General features: G+C 40.2%; 1 protein-coding gene and 2 long non-coding RNA genes across 3 annotated transcripts in view; 2 read left to right on the forward strand and 1 right to left on the reverse strand.

Annotated features, from left to right (window-relative positions):
• Window positions 1-7649, reverse strand: part of LOC130601286 (uncharacterized) — a 35108-nt gene extending 27459 nt beyond the window's left edge. Inside the window, exons 1-2 of the long non-coding RNA XR_008972632.1 lie at window positions 7631-7649; window positions 2941-3193 (exon numbers count right to left, since the gene is read on the reverse strand). This is a non-coding gene — a long non-coding RNA (uncharacterized LOC130601286). The remainder of the gene's footprint in view (window positions 1-2940; window positions 3194-7630) is intronic.
• A 413-nt stretch (window positions 7650-8062) lies between these two features.
• Window positions 8063-23994, forward strand: part of SLC16A10 (solute carrier family 16 member 10) — a 72157-nt gene continuing 56225 nt past the window's right edge. Inside the window, exon 1 of the mRNA XM_057413242.1 lies at window positions 8063-8540. Coding sequence (XP_057269225.1) covers window positions 8120-8540 — 421 coding nt within the window. The 5' untranslated portion in view covers window positions 8063-8119. The remainder of the gene's footprint in view (window positions 8541-23994) is intronic.
• Window positions 19501-22374, forward strand: LOC130601287 (uncharacterized). The gene is made up of 3 exons (XR_008972633.1): window positions 19501-19564; window positions 21131-21210; window positions 22256-22374. It is a non-coding gene; the product is annotated as an uncharacterized LOC130601287 (long non-coding RNA).

Genomic DNA, 23994 nt, shown 5'->3' on the forward strand with positions numbered 1-23994 from the left:
ATGATCACATGGTACTGTAATGCATAATCTTTTCATAATCTTTCTTTTAAATAATCGGGATCATTATGGTGATAAAGCAAATTAATTATTAATTTTATCCATTTTAGGGAATGCAATCTAGGTTTCCCAGACAGGAATTTTAGTCTATTTGCACCCCTTGAGTTACCAAAAATGCTATTTCAGAGGGAGTGCAAATAGGACTTAGGAGTTACTGCATCTGGACAATATACATCTTCCTTTCAGGTAAATGCTGCACGATGAATGACCAATTATTTGGTAACCTGGCAGTCCTTGTGCATGAAGCTGGCCAGGGGAGTGCGTTGTCTTTCTCAACCTAAGCAATATGGGAGGCATCAACAGTTAAATTTAGAATTCCTTTATGAAATTGGCTTGTGTGAACAACATAGATCCTTTTTTTCTGTATCCATTTATGTTATTTCTATATCTAAAGTAAGGGTTATCTCATTCCTCTGGATGGATTTCTATCACAGCATAAATAGAAAACACAAGGCCTATGTGCATGCTTACTTTTGAACAAGTGCCGTATTTTTGCTTAGCCACCAAGTAAATATATATTTAGAGGAATGGCATTGATATGAGACTTATTTAACTTAAAAAAAAAATCCCTGTTAATTCAAGGATTAACATAGTTCTGCTTTTGAAGGAGAGGAGATATGTGATGGTACCAACAAGATTCGTTATGTTTAATTCACAAAATACAGTTATTGCAGACTGAATGAGGAATTTCCATATGCCTTTTTTTTAAATCCATTTTAGCCATATTACCAGATATGGGATGAATTGTGAGGTAAATAATCCACCAACTGCAGATAACTGAACCAGAAATAGTATGTAAATTCTGTTCCGAACTCACCTGCAACAGACTAAATCTTTTGCTGTGGGATACTCAACTTCCCAACTTTAAATTCAGGATTTCAGATAGATAATAGTTAAGAAATAGATGTAGACCTAGCACAATAATTAAAAAGAGAGGAAAAAAAAAAGAAGATTGCCTCTCTGTCAGTCTTTCATATATTAAAGCAACTCTTTGTGAGTAGAAAGTAGAATGAAATAAAGCTCTTCTGTGCCAGCTGCAGGGAAATTTATCATGTATTTAACATGTCCTAAATATTTTAAGTATTTCAGGATAAATTTGTACGACCTGAAAATATTTCTTCATATGTTTAATATCCTCATACTACTCTTAAAATGTTAGATTTTTTAAATTCTGTATTTTTCAACACAAATTTGCAAAGGCAAGTAGACTTTCTACATGGAAGACTTTGTTAACAGTTTTCATATGCCTTAATATTTGAATTGAGTCACTTAGATAAACAGTTCTGTTTATCTAGTAAGTGAAATGCTGATTGTGTTGTAAATCATATCTTGAAATGGGGCCACTAACACCTGCTATCCCTTGCTATAGCCTTTAACACAAAAGCACTTTGAAACTGACAAAAAAGAAAATGGTGGTAAACAACATTCATTTAACTTGAATAGAAATCAAAATTCTTTAAAAAGCAAGAAAGCAAGATTAGTGTCATCTATTCTTGGTGGTTTGTTGCTTAGGTAGGACTGTTGGAGGTAGTAGCTCTTTGCTTTTTTGACATTTTGCAATCTGACAAGTTAGTTGAGTAAGTTGAGTAGCAAATGAGTACACAACCAAAATCTGCTTATAGACAACAATCAGATTGAGTTTATTTGATAAAACATTTGCTTCTCTGATGCTCCAAGCTTTTGTTGAAAACAAAATTGAATTCTTGAGGTCGCAAAGGTGGTCTGGAAAATATTAAATCTATATAAACAAAGGAAGGAACTTTGAGGTGCTTAGATCCTATGCTAATAGATGCAACATGAAATACTTGACCTGGATAGTGATATCAAACCAAGCCTGAAGCCAGCCTAAAACAATGGCTTGAAGCAATTCCTGCACATTTGAAAGAGATGTTAACTTTGAAGCTGCATGAGAATGTTGCCAACAGTGTTAGTTTTTTCGCTGCCAAGAATGATCATGCTAGGACAATGTAATCTTCACACATACTCATTAAGCAATAGGATCAAATCAAACATCATGTTTGGGGTCTAAATAAACATTATCTTAGGATGCTCTTCAATTTAATATTCATGGGTGGTATTAATTTCACCGAATTTTAGGTGCCTAGGGTTCTCACTTATACACCTAAGCTAGTCATCTGAGGTCCTTTAATATCACTTACCTCACCATAAATGATAATGTTAAAAGTAATTTGTCCCCTGGAATTCCCTATTCCCTCATACCAAGACTATATAGATGACCAGCTCTGATCAGATGTTCACAGTGGAGACAGTGATAAAGTAGGATGGAGGGATATTGCACTAAAAGTCTGCCACAAAAAAAAAAATTAGCTTTGTGGAACTGGAGATTTGCAGGTGGACTTTAACACTTAAGAGCTATTACTTTCTTTCACTTGCCTACCTTTAATAACAGCAGTTATATGTTAACTGTGTCCCAGATAACAGCCTGTCAAGTCCCATCCACGCTTTACTGAACAAAAATCTAACCCCAAATTTAATCTGTAATGGAGCCAGACATGAGGCATCACCCATCCTTCAGGTGAACCTAAATGAAGAAATGGTAAGTCTGAAACTCTTACTTTAAATGAACACAGATGTGGGAATTGGAACTGTTACCCTCAGCTTCACTAATGAGACATTTAAGCTACTCTCTTTCCCTTTCTCATAGTGCTCACTCCTTCTCTTTTGAAAGGACAAAAAAGAAAATTCTCCATTATTTGTGAAGCAGGAAGGAACCTGTACCTTGACAGCTAATAGCACTGTAGGAAACTTTTACTGTAGGTATTACCAAATGCTAAAACTAACGTTAGACACTCCCAATGCTCTATTGTGCTTTACAGTAAACAAATAAAATCTGTACTTTTTATCTTTGAAAATGTGACTCACTCACTTCAGCAGTGAGATGCAGTCCCTGTACTTCATACAACACAGCTGGAGCCCTGTCTGAAGCATCAGTAGAACATCCTGTCTGGCCACACGATGCATAAACACTGCTCACTGAATGGGACTTAATCTGATGTTGATCTTCACGCAGTTGGTGATACCATATGTTTTTGTGTTTTAATGGTTATCCTGTTTATCTCATCTTTCTGACTTAAGGCCAAATCCTTCTGTTGAATAGATACACTATTAATACAAGCTGAAAATTAAACAACAAAAAGGCTTAATCATTAAGAGCATGCGTTAGTCTAAGTAAGTGGTCACAAAAGTTTGTGTTAGCCTCATGTCCTCTCTGAAAAGTGCCCAGCTGTCTTGGGTTTGCGTCTATTGTACCACTTGCTGCAAATCTGTGAAAAAGTTAGGTATTTTACCAAAGATTTTTTTTATTTTTCCTGGATTATGTAGGTATACCCTTTTCATTGATAACAGTACAAATTCCAATCAAATCAACACAAGAAGGAAGAATTAAACTCTCTGAAAGGGTACTCTTTCACACTTGGTATCCTGTTCATTTTACCTTTGCAAAATACTACATAATTTTGAAATACTCTGCATATAAAGTGATTAATGGAAAAGGCTGTCTTGGTGTGTCACTAACCACATACTTCAACTATATAGGTAAATTTTTTTAAAGTAGTTGGCAATTGAAACATTTGTTATGGTGGAAGAAAATACTGTATGTGAGAGCTACTGAAGTATTGGTGTACTTTCCATAGCTTGTGAGTGAGTAAATATTTAATAGGGGCTGGCTAGAATTTCAGATAGGGTTGCAGAAGATGGTGGGTTGGCTCTGGCTGCACATGAGGTGCCCACCAAAGCTGCTCCATCATGGCCCTCCTCAGCTTGACAGGGGAGAGAAAATATAACAAAAGGCTTGTGGGTCAAGATAAAGATGGGAGAGATCACTCACCAGTTACTATCATAGGCAAAACGGGCTCAATTTGGGAAACATTAACTTATTACAAATCAAATCAGAGTAAAGACTCCTCACGCTCTTCCCCTTCTTTGATGTAGGGTCTTTTCCACAGGGTGCAGTCCTTCAGGAACAGGCTGCTCCAGCATGGGTGCCTGTGAGGTCACAAGTTCTGCAGCAAACCTGCTCAGGGGTGGGCTTCTCTCTCCATGGGACCACAGGTCCTGTGAGGAGCCTGCTCCAGCATGGGCTTCCCACGTACAAACCTAGTACAAAATCTTAGACAAAACCAAAGTGTTTCTCACATCACATTTGTCAGCTTATTGATTCACAACTGATATTTTCACTTTCCCCTCTGTTTTATGTTGGTCTGATGATTTTTTCCCCTTGCTTGTAACAGTTTAGCTGAAATAGTTACTTGCATACAAGTCTGTAATCTTTTTATTTTCACTGTTTTATGGCAGTTCTCTCATGTCTGTCTTCCTTCTTTTTCCCTTTCTTTTTGAACTGTTTTTCTTGTGATCACAGGGCTCAAGTAACAGACCCACAATGGTGGCTTTCCTGTTACATGTCTTTACAGAATTAGGTTGGGTTTTTAATTTCAAATAGTCACGTTTTAAATTCTTAGATAGCAAGAATTTAAACACCAGTGCTTTTATTGTGAATTATTTTGGTTACAAAAATTTTAGAAATCAAACTGAAATTGAACCTGCCTGTCCTCTGTTTGCAAAATCTATTTTCTAAGGAAGGTGGGGATTGGAAATTATCTGACTATGAAGAGTGAGCCTTTATTGTTCTTGTTCTTGGGAACTACTAGGGAAATAGCTGAGATCTCAAGAGACCTCTCTTGAAAGGGAACAGACTTAATTCTTGACAGGAGCAGAATGTACCAAAGAGCAAAGGGGTACAAAATTTCCCAAGATATATACTGAAGGCCTGTAAAGGAAGGCCCTATGTGCCCTAATTTTTTGATAATATAACCCTCTTTCTTTAGTTTATATAAATAGCAATAGGACAGTAAGATACAGAATGCTGAAGGAACATGCAGAGTAGTTATAGCCATCAAATTTATAAAAATTGTATACACTGATGAACCAGATTTTTGTGACTCTTCATTCCAAACAGTGTGAGGAGAAAGGGAAAATAGTGATTTCATACTAATCAGGGGTAAGTAACACTTAACAACTGGAAAATATAATCTATCTTAAGACATGCCCAGAACTAGAAGTTGCACAGAATATGGTTTTAACCCCCTCCCCCATCTTTTATGTTAAAAGTGGGGGGAGAGAGTCATCACAGTGTTTATGGGAAACAGGGAAATGAAACTGCAATACATAAATATTACACTGAAAAACATGTGGAGAAGGAATTACTTTTGTGCTTAATTGAATGCTGTCCGAAAGAGGAAAATTTATATGGTTCATTTCTCAAGCTGATTTGACTGTATTATACAGGTCACAGGCCCCCATTCAGGGGTGTAGTAGAAGTAATATAAGGAGTGAAACTAAAAGTTAGAAGCATGTTTAAGTGCTATTAATATCATTAATTATATTAATTATTAATCATATATGCTATTAACTATTATTAACTATTAATGAGAATTATTAATTATCATTAATAATTATTATCATTATCATTAATAATTATTATCATTTATTATAGTTATCATTAATAACTATCATTAATAAGTGCTATTAGTATCATTAATATCAGTCCTATTAATATCATTAAAATCCAATAATTAATATAATTAAAATCCAATCTTGGTTTTTGCCCTTGTTTATTCCTACGCAGCCCAAAGTTTTATTAAGTTAACCATTGCTGGCAAACATAATGAGGATTGAAACCAGTTCCAAAAAGTTTCACTCTGTCCTAACTGTTCAAAAGTGTTACATTGTGCTTGGTGAAGCTTGATTTATTGTAAGAATGCACTGTAGATCTGGACAACAGCCTCTGGACAAAGACTTGCTGAGAATGTGAAGCTTTAACTTTTGCATGTTAACTTGATTATGAAATATTCTGAGCGTATTTAAGCTTATGATAGGTTGGGGTTTTTCATAAACATTGAAACTTGTTCCTTGGGGGGAACAGATGTGCTTTTCAATGGTTGGCCAAAAGTTCTCTATTTGCTTTGAGAATTATTATGTATTTCATTCAGCTACATTGCATTTTGCTACGGGCTCTTATTTTTTCCGTATTCTACTGCTGTTGTATATGCATGTGTAATGTTTTTATGTTTAACTTAGATGGGCATGGTAACAAGACAAAGGGCATCTATAAAATGCACTTTGTTATTATCATAAATGTATTTGTAAAGTTTTTTTTAAAATATAACTTACTGTAAAACAAATTGGAGGACACTAAACGTGGAAAATTAAAAGTATGAAGGTCAATTAATTCTGAAAGCCATTCTTAAAGCTGACACCAATACAATGTGCATCATTACACAGGCTTTCATTTTGTCATTACATGGTTTTCTTTCGTTAACTACTGCTTTTCATGTGGAGAGTGGCTGAGTAATTTGTGCTGAACGAGGCATTGTCTTAAGTCATTGTTTGGACTTTATTTTGGACTAAGTTTTGTTTCCCCAAGTGGTCACTGGTAGGTAGGAGAGAGAAGGTGACTCAGGGTCCAAAAAAGGAGGAAAAAGCCTTAACAGGCAGGAAGGGGAGTTGGATGCTGCCACTGACATAAGCAATAGCAGCTTAGGCTCTGAGGGGAGAAATGGGGATGGCGTACGAATGCAAGAGACTCCTCTGAGCCCTACAGGTCTCATGGGGAAGGACGAAGTACCCAGATTTAATCTGCTGATTTTCTTTCAAGCAGCTCCTCGTTCTCATCAGACCCAAACTGCTTAAAACGTAAGTTAAAAACATAGCTGCCAAACAGATGAACAGATGTGCGACTGAGAATTCGGAAGCATGATCACCAGTGAGAAAGTCTGTCATTTAACACTCCTGACCTCATCTTTCCCCATACTCTCACTTTTGCTGGCTGTGGAGAGAAAAGGCATCAAGAGTTGATGCCTCTGTACAAGTGGGGAGCACTTAATCAGGTGTTCAACTGCAGTATTTCTCTTCCTTTGTAAAAAAAGTATACAACAACCAGGGAAAAGCTTTTTCGCCAGTGTCACTCCTGGCAAAGTGCTAAGGGTGACCCAAGAGGAGGTGCACAGCTCTCCCGAAGAGCAGCTCACTGGAGGGCAGCCGATGCCCGGAGGGCCCTGGCGCTGAAAGCCCGGAGCCCGGGCCCTCCCCTAGAAAGGGAGGGTGTACGATGGAGAGCTCCTCGGGGGCCAGTGAGAGCGGGGCAGGGCCGAGCAACTGCCATGGGGGAGAGCAACGGCTGTCAACATACCGGGGCTAAGCGGCGCCTCTCGCTTAGCGTTTTGGGGTGTTTGTTCTTTACTTGGTCACTGTCAGCAAACTGCAGGGGAAGGAATTTCAGACTTTCTCCTCAGCGCACGGCTGCCTAGAGGAAGAGCAGCCGCAGCAGGACACCGCTGGGTGTAACTGCTCTGCCTCACGGCGAACGAGCTCGGCCTGGAAGCGGGGCCAGGGGCTTGTTTACCGCTTTGCCCGCCGAGGCTAGCAGGGCAGCGTGCGGTACCTGTGTGGGGCGGCTCGCCCAGCGGCGGCGGCGGCGGCCCTTGACTCCCAACCTCGCGCTCGCCCCTCGCCGCTTCCCCTCCCCTCGCCGGCCGGCGGCGGCAGGAGCACTTACCGCCGCCGCTGACACGCCGCTGACACGCCACGGCCCCGCCTCGCCCCCTCCGCTGTAGCGGGGGGAGGGGGGGGGCGAGAAAAGAGCAGAGCGTGAGCTCGCCTGCCTTCCCTCGCCTCCCCCTCGCCTCCCTTCCCTCAGCCAATCGGTGCGGAGGAAAAGCCCTCGTGCCGCTGACGCCCCCACGGGAGCCCCCCTTTTAAAATAAAGCGGCGGCGGCGGCTGCCGGTCACCCCTCGGCGTGCGGCGGGAACAACGCGGGGACGGGCGGGCGGGCGCGCGTGTGGGGCTCGACGGGCGCGAGCGGCGGGGCGGCCTCGGTCGCGCGCGCATACACGGACGGACGGACAAGACAGGCAGAGGGCTGCGGGATGCCCGCGGCGAGGGGCTGAGGGCGGGCGGGGGCCCAGAGGTCGTTGAGGAAGAGAGGAGAAAAGCGGGAGCGGCTCGCGGGGAGGATCTCGCGCCCACTCCGCGTCGCGGCTGAGGATGGCGCCGGTGAGCGAGCAGCTGGAGCCTCGGGGCGCAGAGGACCCCCCCATTGCTGCCGCCGACCCCCTGCCCGGCCCGCCAGCAGAAGAGCCAGCAGCAGCAGCAGCGGCGGCGGCGGTGGCAGAGCCGCGGCGGGAGAACGGCGGCGAGTGCTGCTCCGAGAGTGGCAACCCGGCCGCACCGAGCGGTGAGAGTGGGGCTCAGCCGCGGGCAGAGACGGAGGACCCTGTGAGTTCGGGGTGTCCCGGGAGCGAGGGGCCTGAGCCCCCCGAGGGCGGCTGGGGCTGGGTGGTGATGCTGGCCGCCATGTGGTGCAACGGCGCCGTCTTCGGCATCCAGAACTCGTGCGGAGTCCTCTTCGTCTCCATGCTCAAGCTCTTCGGCGGCGGGGACGACAAGGTGCTGGCGTTTAAAACAGGTGAGGAGCGGCAAGGGAAGGGCTCGGTGTGGCCTTTTCCGCCTCGGCCTCCCCCCCTGTCCGGTTGCTTCGGCTGTCAGTGCTCGCGCCGCGCAGGGCTCTAAGGGCCGGCCCGAGGGCGGTGGCGGCGGCTGCTCGTCCCGCCCGCCCCTCTGGGCAAGCAGCGGGACCCCTCCGGGCGGTTGGGAGGGCCGGGCCGGAGCCTGCTCCGCCGCAAGCACATGGGGCCAGGCCGAGAGATTCGAAAATGATCGTTCAGCACGGCACAGAGAAGCTCCTCTGTCGTCACTGCGAGGTTTTGCGCTCGCAGCCGTGCCCCAGAGCCAGGGCTTGGGGCACCAAGAGAAGGTGCAGGGGAGAAGGTGCAGGGGGAAAAAAGCAGGTGTGCTCTGGCTGCTTTCACAGCAGTATTTTTAGGCATGTCATTGTGCATTATGGGAGTGCATACTCTTGGTCCCAGAAAGTTTTATTCCCCGCTCTCATTAGCCTGCTGAGAAGTCTAAATGTTTAAGTAACAGTGGGGTATAGTGGCGCTTAAAATACGTCAAGAATGGGTTTAACAGTTGCCAGAAACGTCATTTAGATGTGGGGATTTACTGCTGTAAGCAGTATCCTAAAACTTACCAGTAAAGTTAATGATGTTTACTAAACTCTAAAGACATAGCGGTATTATCCCAACCAAATCTCCACTCTGCCATTACTGACTTAAATAATTCTGGACACCTAAGTATAAATTCAAAGGTGAATGTATATTCTATCTTGTGTAAGTTATCTTTGAGAAGTCTTGTGCTTTGACTTTGTAAGTTAAGGAAGTGCAGTTTTTGGCTCTCAATAATAACAAATTAAGAATTATAATTTATTATGGCAAATAATAATTAAGGTGGCTTATTTGAAAGGTAGTTTATGTATTATTAAAATGAAATGTTAAAGAAAACCAAACATCGTCTTTTATGCTTTTGTTCTTTACTAAAAGAAGGTGTTTCAGCTAAGTAGCACTGCAGGGATATAAGCCTTCTAGGAAATTTTCTCAGTACAGAGTGGTGTTACAGACCTTTAATAGCGTTTTGGAATTTGTCTTCCTTAGTATTGGGATAAATGGGCCTGAAGTTGAGATGTAGGAGACAAGGAAGCTAATTTTCCTCCTCCGAAACTTTTTTTTTGTCTTGTCTGAAGTAGAAAACCAGGGCAGGTGTTTAGACTGGAGTAAGAGAGCTGGAAAACTATGGTAGAGTGTAAAGTGATGTACTCTCCAGCGTTTGGACTGTCTGTGATGATGTACAAGGTGTATTGCAGGGTGTTCTTGAGGTAAAAAGATGGGCAGCTATGTATGTCTATGTGTCAGGTGTGGCAGTGCCCACTTTGAAGAAGGGAAATGCATATCCAGAAGTGGGTGCCGTGACTCCTTATCTTGTATAAGGTGCTGTGAATGTTTGTGTACTGACCTGGCAACTTCTGGCTGGTCAGAAATGCAGAAAACACCTGGTGGTTAATACATGGGTCTGTTCACAGTACAGAGGTGTAACTGCTTTTTCTGAGGAACTGGTCTTTTGAGATACTATTTGAGGCAAAATTCCTCTCCCTACCCTATGAGACTGCAGCAATCCAGCTCCAAGAGTCCTAACCACCACCAAAAAAAAAAAGGTAAAAAATTTACTTTTTGGTACTAGTGCAGTAGTCAAAATAATCAACAAGAGGGGGACTGAAATTGTTCTCTCCTCCCTTCCAGAAGGCAAGAGATAACGCACCACTGCTGTTCGAGTGAGGAGAGATTGTTGGTGCGCTCCACCCATGTGTTTTGAAAATTTGCCCGAGTGGGGGGAAAAGTGGAATCAGAGTTTAGAGCCTAGTTGTTCTTGCATTCTGTTTAGAAGAGCAGGAAGAGTTCTGGATTCTGGATGCAGCCAGCACCTCCTGCATCACTACTTCTTTATTTTATTAGGGGTGAAGAAAATCCAGCCAACCTACAGCTGCATTTTGGTTTGCTCTGTTAGATGTGCTCTGGTTTGGGAGATGCAGAAGAACTAACTGCGTTTTTAAATCCAGATGGGTTTAAGTTGGGGAAAATAGCACAAGATGGCTACCTTGACTAGATGACTTGTGTGCATGGGAAGGAGGACCACAAGTACAAAAGTGCCATCTGCTAGTTAGCAGAACAGCAGATGAAAGAAGTGTCCTTCAATACTTGAAACTACACTGAGTCTGCGCGCCGTAAAGGCTAAGCAACTGCTGTCAAGCAATACTTTTGGTTCTTGAGTGTTGAACTTCATTGCCTTGGAACTGTTTGCTACTTTTTATCTTGTTTAAAGCGGGGCCAGAGTGAACTAAAATTCTGATACAACATTTAGCTTTCCGCCAAGGGGAGCTGCCGTCAGAAAGGGCAAGTTGCGCTTAATGTAACTCTTACTGAACACCCATGGATTAGCTGGCATGCTGTAGAAAGAAAAAGAATGATCAGTATGATGAAGTCAGTATGATTTTGGTGTTAGAAAAAAATCCAGCCAGATAATTTCCATGTTATTGATTATTGCATTTAATCTAGTTAGACTCTTGTGCTTGGACTGATAGCAACTCAAAACTGGCAGGTGGAGACTTGAGCTTGAGTCAGGTTTAATGAATTTGAAAACTGGGATTTGTAATGCAAGTTTCCTTGCTCTGTGGTTTTGTTTTGGAATACAAAGTTTAATATTCCAATCCATCTGGAAAAAAATTATTTCTTTAAAATCTGCAGTGCTGATTTTTGAGAGGCATGAATATTCAGATCATCTCTCCTGGGACCTCAGGTTTCTGTGGAATCTTGCAGTTGATCCAGAGTACCATAGACTTCAACTTTTTTTAACTACAGTATTACTTAGCTGTTGCCAGAAGAATATGTGTCGCCAGAGATTTTTTGGGGGCCTGCTCTTTTGGGACCAGCCAGTAGTTGTCCCTTGCCTGGTGTTTTCCTAAAAAAGAGAAATTAAATAGACTATAGTATGTACTATTTTGTTATCTCTTAATAAAATTTTGTAATCTCTTAATAATGGATGCCTATATATGTGTAGGGCAAAATGGGAGGGAATTTAGTAATAGGAGTATGTGCTTGTTTTGTTATTTCTTTAGTAGACTGATGGATGTTTATCAGTATGAAGGGCAAAATGGGGGGAGGCAGAAGGAAGGAGGATGTAGTTAAGTGACTGCCTTGCAGATAAGGAGTGGGAGGAAGTAAAAGTACAGTCAAGGCAGCAAGGCTATCTCCAGAATTCAGCATCAGCATTGGATAAATAAGATTAATAATTGTAACATTGTTGCAGGATTTAGGATTATTAACGGAAAAACTTGTGCTGTGGGTTATAGAGAGTTCACAGATGTCTTCAAGGGATATCTAATTATGGTTCACATTTTTAAAAAAAATTTTGAACCTAACTAGCACACAGTATTTTGGTATTCATGTTAGTAAAAAGCTTGTTTCTTTGCTTATGTAGTGCACTATGTAAGTAATTCCATTGTTTCCTTCTGTAGCCAGGTGTTTTTGTTCAAGAGCTAACTGGAGCTAACTACAGAAGAGGAGAAACCGCCAGTGTAAGAATAGCACTTCTAGAAAGATATGCCTGAAGTCTCAGGAAACTACTTTGTTCATTGTTTATAGTTCCTTGTGTCTGTGGAAAAAGTTGAGTGGAAAAACATGATGGCAATGAAATATGGCAGGCTCTTAGTCCTTGGAAACTGGGCAGACTTGGTGTAGGCCTAAGCATTCAAGTGCAGCTGTGGTCTGATCGTCCTTGAAGGGACAGGTTTGGGCACTAGGGCCATTCCAGGTTCTGGCAGGAAGAGCACTTGGTTCCTCTCCCTGTTGGCATTGGCACAGGGGGGCATGGAGCACTGATCCAGCCCCTGTTTTATCTCACTTAGAAATCTAGCATTGAGTCCTGTGTTGTGCTCTCTGGATTGATATTATATAGGATTTTGTGTGTGCATGTATGCATGCCTGTTTTCAAAAGGCAAATAAATTCCGAGATTCTGGTTGCAACAGAGATTAAGAAAAAAAAAAAGATAAAAGTACTAGTTCTACTAGTTTAATTACTCTGTACTCTGTGATTTATAGTGCTGGTTCTGTAACTTCACTGGGTTATTCACTCATCTGTTTGTTCACTTGTACAAATAGCCTTGCTCAGGGAGTATATACTGCTATTCCTGTTCTGCATACTCATGTTTGTTTTGCGTTAGTAGGTGTTATTAGAAGACAGTGCATCAGCTGGCTTGAACTGGTTATCTGTGTGCTTGTATTGTGTCTGCCTTATAAGTAGCACACCTTATAAGGTGGAGTGTTTGGTGATGTATCTGGATATCAGAATGATTGGTGGTTTATTGAGCTGGTTTAACACCATTGGTACCATCAGGACTCTTGGAGCTGAACTGCTGTGGTCTGACAGGGCAGGGAGGGGAATTCTGCCTTTGTTCATATACAGGCTATAACTCGGATACTGGAAATAATGGATGACTGCAAAGATCTACAAATGTTGAGAACAAGTGAACCACTACTGTATATGGAAAATTAATTTTGCTGAACAGGGCTGGCTCTTTTATTTAACAGAACAGTTTGAAGTTGAATTTTTTTTTTCTTTAGTTTCTTTTAATCTTTTGCTGTTTTCCTGAGCTTCAGAGATAAAAACACCATCAGCAGTTTTGTTATAATTCAAGACCTTGTTCTGTAACTGTCTTTCAGAACCAAACTTTAATTCTATGGGATGTGGTTTACAGTGAATTGGAAAGCTTGTCAAGATGGAACTATGTCTTATGAGAGAGCAGTTGGCTTTTTTTCTCTCGCCCTTTTCTTCTTTTAAGAAATAGAATCAGTTTTGGAACATAGAAGTTATCAGAGCACACCAGCTGTAATTTGTGTGCAAATTACATGAAAACAGGCTGCTATGTAACAGTTTAGTCAGTAAGGACCACATTACAATGACAGATGTAATTCCACAAAAACTTGGACTGATGGATATTGGTACTGCTGTAGTCTGTCATCCTTCCCATGTTTGTGTGGCTATTGAAACCAGACCGGGGAACTAGCGATGGGAACAGATTGTTTGAAAACTAACCTCATGTAAAAGTAATGGTTAATTTTATTCAGCTGCAGTCATTTTTTTACTCTTTTGACCTGGCTTTATGATTATAAATAAGTATGTAAATGAAGACTCTGAAGTAGTTGAAGTTATGACTGAGTGAGACTGGAAAGTTGAAGGTAGTTTCTTTAGTATCCTGTCCCTCTTTAGGACAGACTAGTTAATACTGTTACTTTTTATGCATACACACATGCACATATATCTTTATGCCTCCATCTCTGGAGCATTTCTGTTGTACTCTTGATGACTAGCTTGCAGACTGATTAGCTTTGTGCCTGCTAGTTAGGTAGTCTTTTTGTTTTTTCTCACTTTGGAATTTACACTGGTTGGATCTTTTCCTGTTCCAGCTGCAGATCAACTTGCAACAAGTTCCTTAGTTAGGGAGAATAATCTTCCTTGTGTGTCTAAAAGCTAGTTACCGGTTTATTTTTGTGGGCTTTTTGAGAGGCAGTACTTTAATTTCACATCTGAATAAAATTCTAGGGGTGGCTCGCTGTTGCCATCGCTCTGCATTGAAAGCACATGCCTCAAGTTATGAGCTTTAGTGCAGCTTTTCAGACAAAGCAATCCTCAAAAATCTCCTTCAATCAAACCCACCTAAATACTAAGATTTTACTGTGCTTTATTCATGAGATTAAAAGTTAGATGAAAGCAGAATATTATTGAATGCCCTGCCAAGTAATTTGCTGTTAGTGTAACCTTATCAATGAAGGTGTTCTCTTAAAGCTGTTTGGTACAACACTAAAAAGCTAAATGTAATTTAGTGCCTGCAGCTATGCTAATCTAGTTACATGCATCAAAGTAAGGAAAAAGTTCTTAAACATGAGGTTAAAATATTTTAAAACATTTTTTTTAAATAAAGTGTTAAAACGAAACTTTTTTTTGTTTATTTCTCATAAGAGAAATGCCCTGATGGTTTTTAAGATAGTGTTAAAACTGTTTTTCAGTCTCATCTTTAAATGGCAAATTTCTAAAGGGTGTAGGCAAAGTGTTTTTGAATGCTCTTATTTTGAATCCAAGTAAGCAACAGGATCATGTGGTTAGATTGTTATGCAGATGGTAAAGACTCAAACATGGTTTAATTTCTAAGTAGCAGAAGAAACCTTTTTGTCCTTCATTTTGAACATACGTTATCTACATGGCTTGCTGGTCTGTCATCTGCCGTTTATTTTTTCAAAGTGGCTTGGGACTTCTGTGTGTGTGTGTATTTTCATGTGTGTGCCTCCTTACATCTTTTCCTTGGGCAAATCTTTCAAGTTTTAATAGTTTTGTTTCATGTGGAACATTTATCCGTACTCTCAGTTAATACTATTTCTTTGTTATCATCTGATACTTCTATAATCTTCTGTAATATGGAGAATGGTACTTTGTGTCACATTCTAAATAAGGCTTTGCCGTTTTACGGCATGACATGATGTGCTATGATGACATTGTACTATCTAGGTTGCATTATTTACACAACCTAATGTTCTTGCTGTTTTTTATTAGTACCTGCATTCAGTGGCGTTTCCAGTATGCATTGCTCCTTACTCTTCAACTTTGTTTTGTTTAGTTGGTGCCTTCAGTCTGTTCAATGTCGTCTTCATCCATTTTGGCTGCCATTCCTGGAGGTTGCTCAAATCCCTTTCTGATTTTTGAGTTGGCCTAAATAGCTGCTGTCTAAACAGGAAGTTAGCAAAATGCGTATATTTATCAATAGACCCTCTTAGACTTAGCAAGACATACCAGTGCTTAGTGCTGTTTGCCTATCCATAAAGAAGATTTCATCTCTTAACCTAGCCTGCTTTGTCTCCAGACATTTTAAGTTTCCTGATAATATTCTGTCTCTGCTCTCATGATTTGATTTCTTTTCTCTCTTGAGAGGAGCATTGTTACAGGCCAACTTGAATTTTTGATGTTGGTCTCTCTTCTCTTATTCAGTTACTAGTTTAAATGGAGAAATGTAGCAGGTTGTTCTCAAACTATTATATCAGAATTTTGTCTAGTTACTCTTTTAGTTAGTTTTATTCATTAATTACAGATAACAAAATGATTAAAGTTTTATCCTCTCTGCTTGGAGTAACATCTACTAGAGAGCAGGTTGCCCCAGTGAGGGGTCCCAGACTTGCTCAAATGCATCCTTCCTCAGGAGCACTTTCTGGGCTGGGACACGTGGTGTCACAAGGGACAGTTGCTCCAGTGGCTGCTGGGGGCTGTACCCTGTGGCACTGCCACGGTTGAGCAAGTGTTTGCTGTTCTGGGAAGAGCTGCTGGCCTTCTTTGTCATGCCCTGCTGTTGGCCAGTGGCTGTGCAAACTGCTGTGCCTGCCTGCCTTGGCTGTGCTCTAGGCCAGCCCCTTTCATAATGTGAGGGTTCAACGACCATACAAAATCTAGTATTTGATGTTTTCTAAATTTTTATGTAGATACTATTCTAAGAGCTGCATGCCACTCAGTTCCTCAATTAAGATTATTTGCAGTTCAGGTTTAGCTGTCAAATTGTTACATGCTTAGAAACTATTCTAATCTGTATTTGAGTTCCTCATTTCTAGATTTAAGGATTAGTTTGTTAATACTTATAAAACATTTGGGAATAAGTATTTGGTCAGTCACATGAAAGCATCTTTGGTTTGCTAAATGTTAAGGAAATTTTGTTATTGGCATTCCTGATCTTTTCTAGTCTCTTAAACAAAATGTATATGTAAAAAAATTTTGTTTTCAGAAACATTTATGTAAATCTTAGTCTGAATTTTTAAGACTGTTTTTTTCCACATCTTTATGTAGTGTAATATCGTAGGGAAGAGAAGGGCTTGTTGGTCTGAATTATGAATAAAAACTTATAATAGAATTCAATACCTCAAAGATCATGCTTTGAAATGAGAGGAATATTTGTAAAATTCTAATTTACATTGTTCCTTGTTGCTATGGAAAATAAAGATTTTCAATAAACACATTGAGCTGTAACAAGTAATTGGCCAACTTGAAATTGCTTTTGCTGTGTGAACTACAAGGAAGGAGATGTACCAATTGCTTGCATCTAGGATAATGTAGCACTGATAATAAAACTGATTTATTTTTGAATACTCATTGTGTCAGAAGGAATCATACAGGTTCTTTCATGTGTCTTGACAAATTTTTTTAGTCTCTTTTGCAAGCATAGACAGTTAATGCAGCCTTAGATTACTGCAGTTTAATCTTCAGCAAATACGTATAGAAAGGATAATTCTATGGGAAAACATTCCCTTGTGATCTTACATTATCTGTTTTATTTCCAGATACATAATTTATTACAGGAATAGAAGCTCTGTTTTATATCTTGCTGTTAATTTTCATGTGAACTGGATAGGCATGACTTGTTCTAATAGCGAAGTCAGAGTAGCAGCTCTTCAGCAAGGATGGGACCAATTTAAAAATTGTCAGTGTTAGTTCCCACACACAGGAAGGCATTACTGGGATGTTGAGTCGGAATCTTGTTATCAGCAACATGTCTGGAACGTGATATCCGTTAGGCGGTGGAGTTGTGCTTGGACTGCAAGTTGTAAAGCAACTTTCTTGTAGCCTTTTTGCTGTAATGAGTAGAAGTAATGAAGTTCTTGGCTATCTGTCTTCCCCAGTGTGCTTTGTTCAGCAGAGCTGTGTTTTCTGTGTGTTCAAAGTACCTCAGAATAGTTTTGTTTTTCCTTTTTTTTTTTTTAAGAACATATATGTATGAATAAAGTAAAAACATGCTAGCTGCTGATGTAATTCCCTTAGACTCTAACTACTTATTGTCCTCTTGGAAATGGCTTGTCAAATGCGCAGTAAGGATTGTCTTCTGGCTCATGGTCTGGGTTTAAGTCATTTTTTTTCAAGGTTCTTCAATAATAAGGTTCCAAACAGGAAATGCATTAGGTAAGTATCAAAAAAAAAAACCAAAAAAAACCAAACCAAAAAACCAACCCCAAACCAACAATAAAACAACCCACTTTTCTAGTTCATTGTTAAGTATGTTGATAGCACAGTTGACATACTTTACACATTTAATATTTTTAACTCTATCGATACTGTAACTCTGAGCAAGGATAAAACACTGTGGTAGAATGTGCTAAATAAACTGTGAAGCTTTCGTCTGCAGTCTAGAAGTAATGAACAGTTCCTTCTTGTTGAGCAAAATATAGCTTTCATAGTTGCAAGTTCATTATATGATGACGAGGAACAATGTTCTTGTGTGGAAGGTACAAAAACTGCTCTTCTGCAAAAAAGAGCCAACCACAACATTAAAAAGGGATTCTTGTAGTTAGAGAAGTCCTAGTTTGAGCTCTTACCATATTCCATTGAATGCTTAAGAGCCAAAGAATCCAAGAAGAAAAGAGAATGTTAGTATTCGTTTAAAAAGTGATCTTCAGTGAATGTTGATGGGCTGTATCTTTGGAGATTTCTCTGGTGTTGGCACTCCAGAGCCCCTTGTTGTCCTTGGACTGACTTTTGTAACTCTATGTTTGTTTTCTATACCCAGGCATGTATTACCCAGATATTTCTTAAGAAGGTGCTTAGTTTGTTCTAGACTAGCCTGGATTAAAGCTAAGAGGTACGCAGAATGAACAGTTGAACAACAATGACATTGGTGTAAAACAGAAACCGGTTTGGTTTGCCCAAGGAGGCCTGTGTCTCCCAGCAAAAGAATTAAAAGTACTAAGTGTTCTTGGGCCACACAACCAGGATTTCCTTGGACAGTATCCTCAGCCTGTGTTATAATTAAATATGCTGAAGAACGTGCTGGGATTGGAACAATCTCAATGGGTTACGTAGGTGAGACTGAAAGCCTACTCATTGTCAGTTTGCTCCATGTTCAGCACATCCTCTAGTAGTTTCAAAGTGGTTTGAACTGGTTGATTACATCAGCTGCTATATAATGCTGCTTATTTTTATGAGAGGAAAGAAGGTGTGGTAATGGCACTTTACCTAAAGGTGCTATTAACCTCAAAGCAAGTGAGATTGAAATCAAGAATCTGAACTATGGAGCATATTTTGGACATGTCCGTGGTACGTGTTCAGAGTAACAGCCTTCTCAGGAAGTCGATGGAGTGTTGCTAGATAATATATTTTCAATTATTGTGTACTTTATTGTCATGATAAATGATGACTTCTGGGTTTTCCTTCAATTCATTTGTGACAATACTGCCTGTGGCCCCTTGAGTTCATTGTTTTAAATTGTCATGTGTGAGACAAAACTGAAGGTATGTACTTAACGAAAGCCTTTATGGTTTTGGCACATGGAAACAAATTTGAAATTGTCCGTTGTTCTTTTATACCTCCAAGTCATTTCCTACCTTTAAAATACGTGTGTATCTTAGGTTTTGAAAAACCTAACACTGCATTCCAAACTTGAAAGAAATCAGAACTCTCAATTTATAATTTCTGACACTGCTGGGTGCAGGCAATGGTCTAGAAAATTAAATCAATACAAGGAAGTTTTCTGGAAGCTTAAATAAAATGTGCAAGGTTGAGATGAATCTTCTAATCTTCTAATCCTGTCAGAGTAACCCCATTTTTCACAAATTGAAGCAAGGAGCTTCAATTAACAGCTTTTTACACCTCACTCTATATCAAAGTCTTTTGCTCATAGTGCAGCAGATTAAATGAACATTCAGTTTCATGCAGTGAAATCACTGACCCTTGAAGGTGTGTGTGAGGGGGACAGGACACAACTGTGTAGCTTAACTGGGAAGCTGGAGTACAATGGCACAAAATTGATATGGACAGTGTCAGTCTTTGTATGTACAGTTAGAAATTTAGTCGGCATGACCCAACTCTTGTGCTCTGAATTTTTATTTCTTTTTCTAATATTAGGCAAAGGATCTAGTATGTTGTGTGCACTCCATGCTACAGCATTAATTTTTTGTACATGTGCATAATACATTTAATTTAATGTATGTTATGTGATACAGGTTTGGTCTCTGCATCAAGGTCTGTGACAAAACAACTGTAGAGTGTATTAATACTCTTTTAGCTGAACATATTCAGCTAAAACATTATTTCAGTAATTGGTTGAAATAATTTTAATTATTTTGTAAGTAATTCTATTCATTAAGGATAATTGTATTGGGAAAATACAGGTAGGGACAGGCAGATATCCTACAAACTATCCTTTTGCTTGTTCTTTGAGATACTGTCATAGCTGCCTCACGAGCAGCTGAGGTCTCAGGTTTACCAGTCCTGTAGGTGCATATTTTCCTGATCACGATAGGTAAGCATGATGCTATAAGCAGTAAACTTAAAAGCCAGGTGAAAAATTGTATTGTGTCTTTAAGACTGTCTACCACTGGACTTACGTGGTTGTTCTGGAGTTTCAAACAAAAAGGGTGTGGATTCTTAATATGAAAGCATTCCTGTAGGTTTCAAATTGAAGATCAGAATGAAAAGGATACAAACTTAATTTCAAGATGAAAGTATGCTGCAAGTTTTATATGGCCTTCTGAAGGGATGAATCTTATCGTTTCTCACTGCTTTTTTTTGTTTATAAGCAGTGTGGATTCTGTTGGAAGCCTTGGGTGTTAGATCTTTGAGGTAGGAACTCAGCCTAAGAGATTTCTGGTTAGTGTTTATTGGGGAGAAGATGTTGGTATTATGAACAGTGTTCTTAGAGTGAAAAGGGTTTCATTGTTTTTATGAAGATATTGCTTTAAAAAAAGTTAGTGTGCTCCTTTTCTTGAGCTTTTGCAGTGCCCTGTAGAGTGCTGCATGAACTATTCTGTAATTTCTTTTAAACATAGTTATTTCTGTTTTTCTGGGAGAGAACAATTTCTGTGACTGAGGTACCACAACTTGGTCATAATGGATGAAGGAACCAGTCACTGCTTTTCTCTTGTGTGTTAAACTAAAATCTGAAATGGAGGAGGCTCAGTGGGCTTTAACAGATAACTAAGAGTGGTTGTTTTTAGTCTTAGAAATTGCTAGTAACCATAATGTGGACAAGGTGACTCATTTGCAAATCTCTGGCTGGTGTGGTTTTAGCTGATAAGTAGATTAATTGCAATCTCCCACAAATTTAGTAAATCATACTTTTTTCCTTCTAAGATATTAAATGCTAGGTTTTGTCCATACAATTTTTAGCAATGTTCCATATGTATTTTATCAGAATCATCACTAGTTTATATTAATATACTTAATCCTGATAACCTTTTATATTCTGGATCTTCAAATGTATCTTTGAATTTTGCTCTGCATCCTGGTTAATAGATAAGTACCGTGTTGTTAATTTTTACATATATAACCTCTATGATAGAAAAGCCCATAAGCCTTTCAACTAGAGGAGGAGGAGAAGTTGGCCTATAACAGCTACTGTATCATGTGTATACTTCGTGTTTCCAGACAAGCTATAGACTTTCACTGCCTACTTTTGGTCTCTAACAAAGGCAGTGCGTCTGCTCTGTAATGCAGGACTCTCCATCAGTTTGTAAACTTTACCTTTTAACTTTAAATTTCATTTAAGAGGGGCTTATAGCCCTTATGATTCTTCTAAGTTTTTCTCAGGCTCCCCATGCTATTACCACCAGAGCTATCCCTGTCTGTGCAAAACTTGGAGTTTGAGAATGTGATCAATTAATTTTAAGGTAATCTTGCCACTAAGTGTGAAACTGCTGTAGTGGCCAACCTTTTAGTGAGGGGTTGAGTGTAGCTTTGTATAACACAAAGGCATTGATTGAGGAATGGGAGCAAGGGTTTGTGATTGGGTTGAGGGCATGAATGTTTTAGTGGGAATCTTAGCAGGTGGTTAGAGAATGGCTTAGCAGTGTTTACACAAAGTTTAAATGAAGGGGGACTGGACTAACATAAGTGCAGAGGAAGGAAGAAGGAGCCTCCACCAATTGTTAGGGCTGGTGAAGAGATCAAAGGTGAAAATCAATCTGCTTATTTTAAAGGTAGGGCTCTTTTTAAGCCACCTTCTAGTGAGAATGCTGCAGCCATACAGATTTATTTGCTTGATAATATAAGCTCTTATCTTGCAAATGGACTTGTACTGCTTCTGATTGCAGCTATGCGTTGCTGTTGCATTGTCATTTGTTTTAGCAGTTACTTTCTCTTCATCTACTCTCTCCACTGTTCTATGAAGTTATTTCATAATTGTAAAGCTTTTTTTTCTACATGCAGTTGATTTAACTTAGACAGGCACAGGCTCTTTGAAATTCTGTAAGTAGTGTATTTCAGTTTACTAAGACAAAGGCATCACAAATCTTTCTTAATAGTGCTGTAGGATTTTAGAGCTCCTCTGTTCATATGCTTGTCTCCAGTTTGTGGAGTATCAGTTTCAATGTTATAGTTGCGTGTTTGCCAGTAGTAGTAATTTCTGGCATGTACTAAAATCATAAATAGGTAAAGTATATATAGTTGGTCCCCTCCTTGCCTTTCTTTTTCATGTTTTTATCTAGGTCACTGGGACTGTTGAAGCAAATGTGGTGGTCAGAGGATTTTTTTTTTTGTCTGAAAATATGTGTGATATGTACTGAGGTGCAAGGCAGCCTTCTTAAATGTTACTGATGCCCGTCATTCAGTAATATCTGGCATCACACTGGACCAGTAATGTGCACTTTGCTTTAAGGAGCTTTTGGTGTTTTTTCTTTTGCGTTGCTCTGCTTGCTTGTATGTTTTGGTGCACAGGAATGTTGAGTGACACAGGCATGTCAGCCAGTGATGCAAAATGTGCAGTTGTGATGTTACACCAGGGAGAACTGGCAAGGTACGGGACTCAACTTGCAGGTTATAGTAGATGGAGATCTAGCTAGGGCATTCAGTATGTAGTGGTTTGAACCCAGTCAGGCAACTTGTTCACTCACTCCCCCCCCCTTCTTTCCCTCTCACTACTCCCAGAGGAACGGAGATGAGAATCAAAAGAATGCAACTCCCACAGGCTGAGATAAGAACAGTTTAGTAACTAAGGTATAACACAAATCACTACTGCTACCACCAATGGTAATAATGATAAAGGAAATAACAAGGGAAGAGAATACAACACCTCACCACCAGCCGACTGATAACTCGCCCCCCCCAACCTGACCAAGCACCGACCGATACCTCCTCCAACCCTGCAGACCCCCAACCCTTCCAGGTAACTCCCAGTTACATCCTGGGCATGATGTACTGTGGTATGGAATACTTCTTTGGTCAGTTCGGGTCATGTGTCCTGTCTCTGCTTCCTCCTGGCTTCCCCTCCTCCCTGGCAGAGCATGAGGCTCACAAAGTCCTTGGCCAAACCAAAACATCACTGTTATCAGCTCTGTTCCCAGGCCAAAAGTCAACATAGCACTGCACCAGCTACCAAGAAGGAGAAAAATTACTGCTACTGCTGAACCCAGGACACAGTGGAATCTAGTGAGTTACTCAGCTAGCCAGGTGCAAGTTTCAACTTTAGGGTGGGCTGAAGCTCTGCAATTTACCCTTAGCCATGCTGACTAGATCTCCACTGACCCTAGTGGGAGCTCTGACTCCTCCACTCACACAGACATCTTCTACACTTGAGTGCTTCAACATGGAAGCTAAATCCAACTTCAGGTGTCCTCTGTTGTCCCTCGGCGTTTTGGTGATGGGCACAACAAAAACCAGGCATACACTTTTGGGTATGTGCTACATCTGTACTGTCTTTGCTCTGAATAGCAGTATCCACACTGACATTCACACCAGTGCCTGCTAGTTAGAGATAACATTTACAAATCCAGTTAGTTGGGTCTTTAAGGGTTTTATTGTGAAAGTTATCTTCCCCTTTGAAGGTTTACCAGAGCCTGATAAGATTGGTACAGAAAACAATGCCCCATAGAACTTTTTGATGCTCTGATGTTGTATGTAGTTACTGGTTTAGCTGTATTTGCTGAACTGTCTTCTGTGTGATATATGAGCTTCAACCTCTAATTGCTCTAGATTTTAGTTCGTGTGGAGTATGGAGAACAGACTGATGCAGGGTTTGTAGCCAATGCTTTTGTATGATTCTGTTCCTCAGAAGTAAAGGTAATTCTTTAGTTGGACTGCTTAAATTTGTTTATATAGCTACCAACCGACTGTAATTGTGGGTGCTGCATTATTTTCAGCCATTTTCAAATATGAGACAGTTGTAGACATTTTTTTCCAGGCATGACTGTGAGCATTGGTTGGTTGATGTGCAAAGTTAAGCTACACAGAAGAAAAAAACCCACTGTGAATATATCAAGGAAGTTGGAGTAGTTTAGAAGCCAACATGGGTAGACTTCTAAAATGTGTTCTCAGCAATATATGGCTGCTCAGTGCCTTGTTTGTTTTTTGCCTCTGTAACCTTTCTGTTTCCACTTTTAATCTTGTCAGGATTACAGAAACCCTGGCATACACAGAGGCCAGACAGTGCCAAGTCAGTTATGTCTTGTCTCTTTAGA

Source organism: Pezoporus wallicus, unplaced genomic scaffold (genome assembly GCF_028554395.1).
Source record: "Pezoporus wallicus isolate ANWC-B61680 ecotype Strahan unplaced genomic scaffold, APGP_CSIRO_Pwel_v1 contig_7505, whole genome shotgun sequence".
Taxonomy (NCBI): Eukaryota; Metazoa; Chordata; class Aves; order Psittaciformes; family Psittacidae; genus Pezoporus; species Pezoporus wallicus.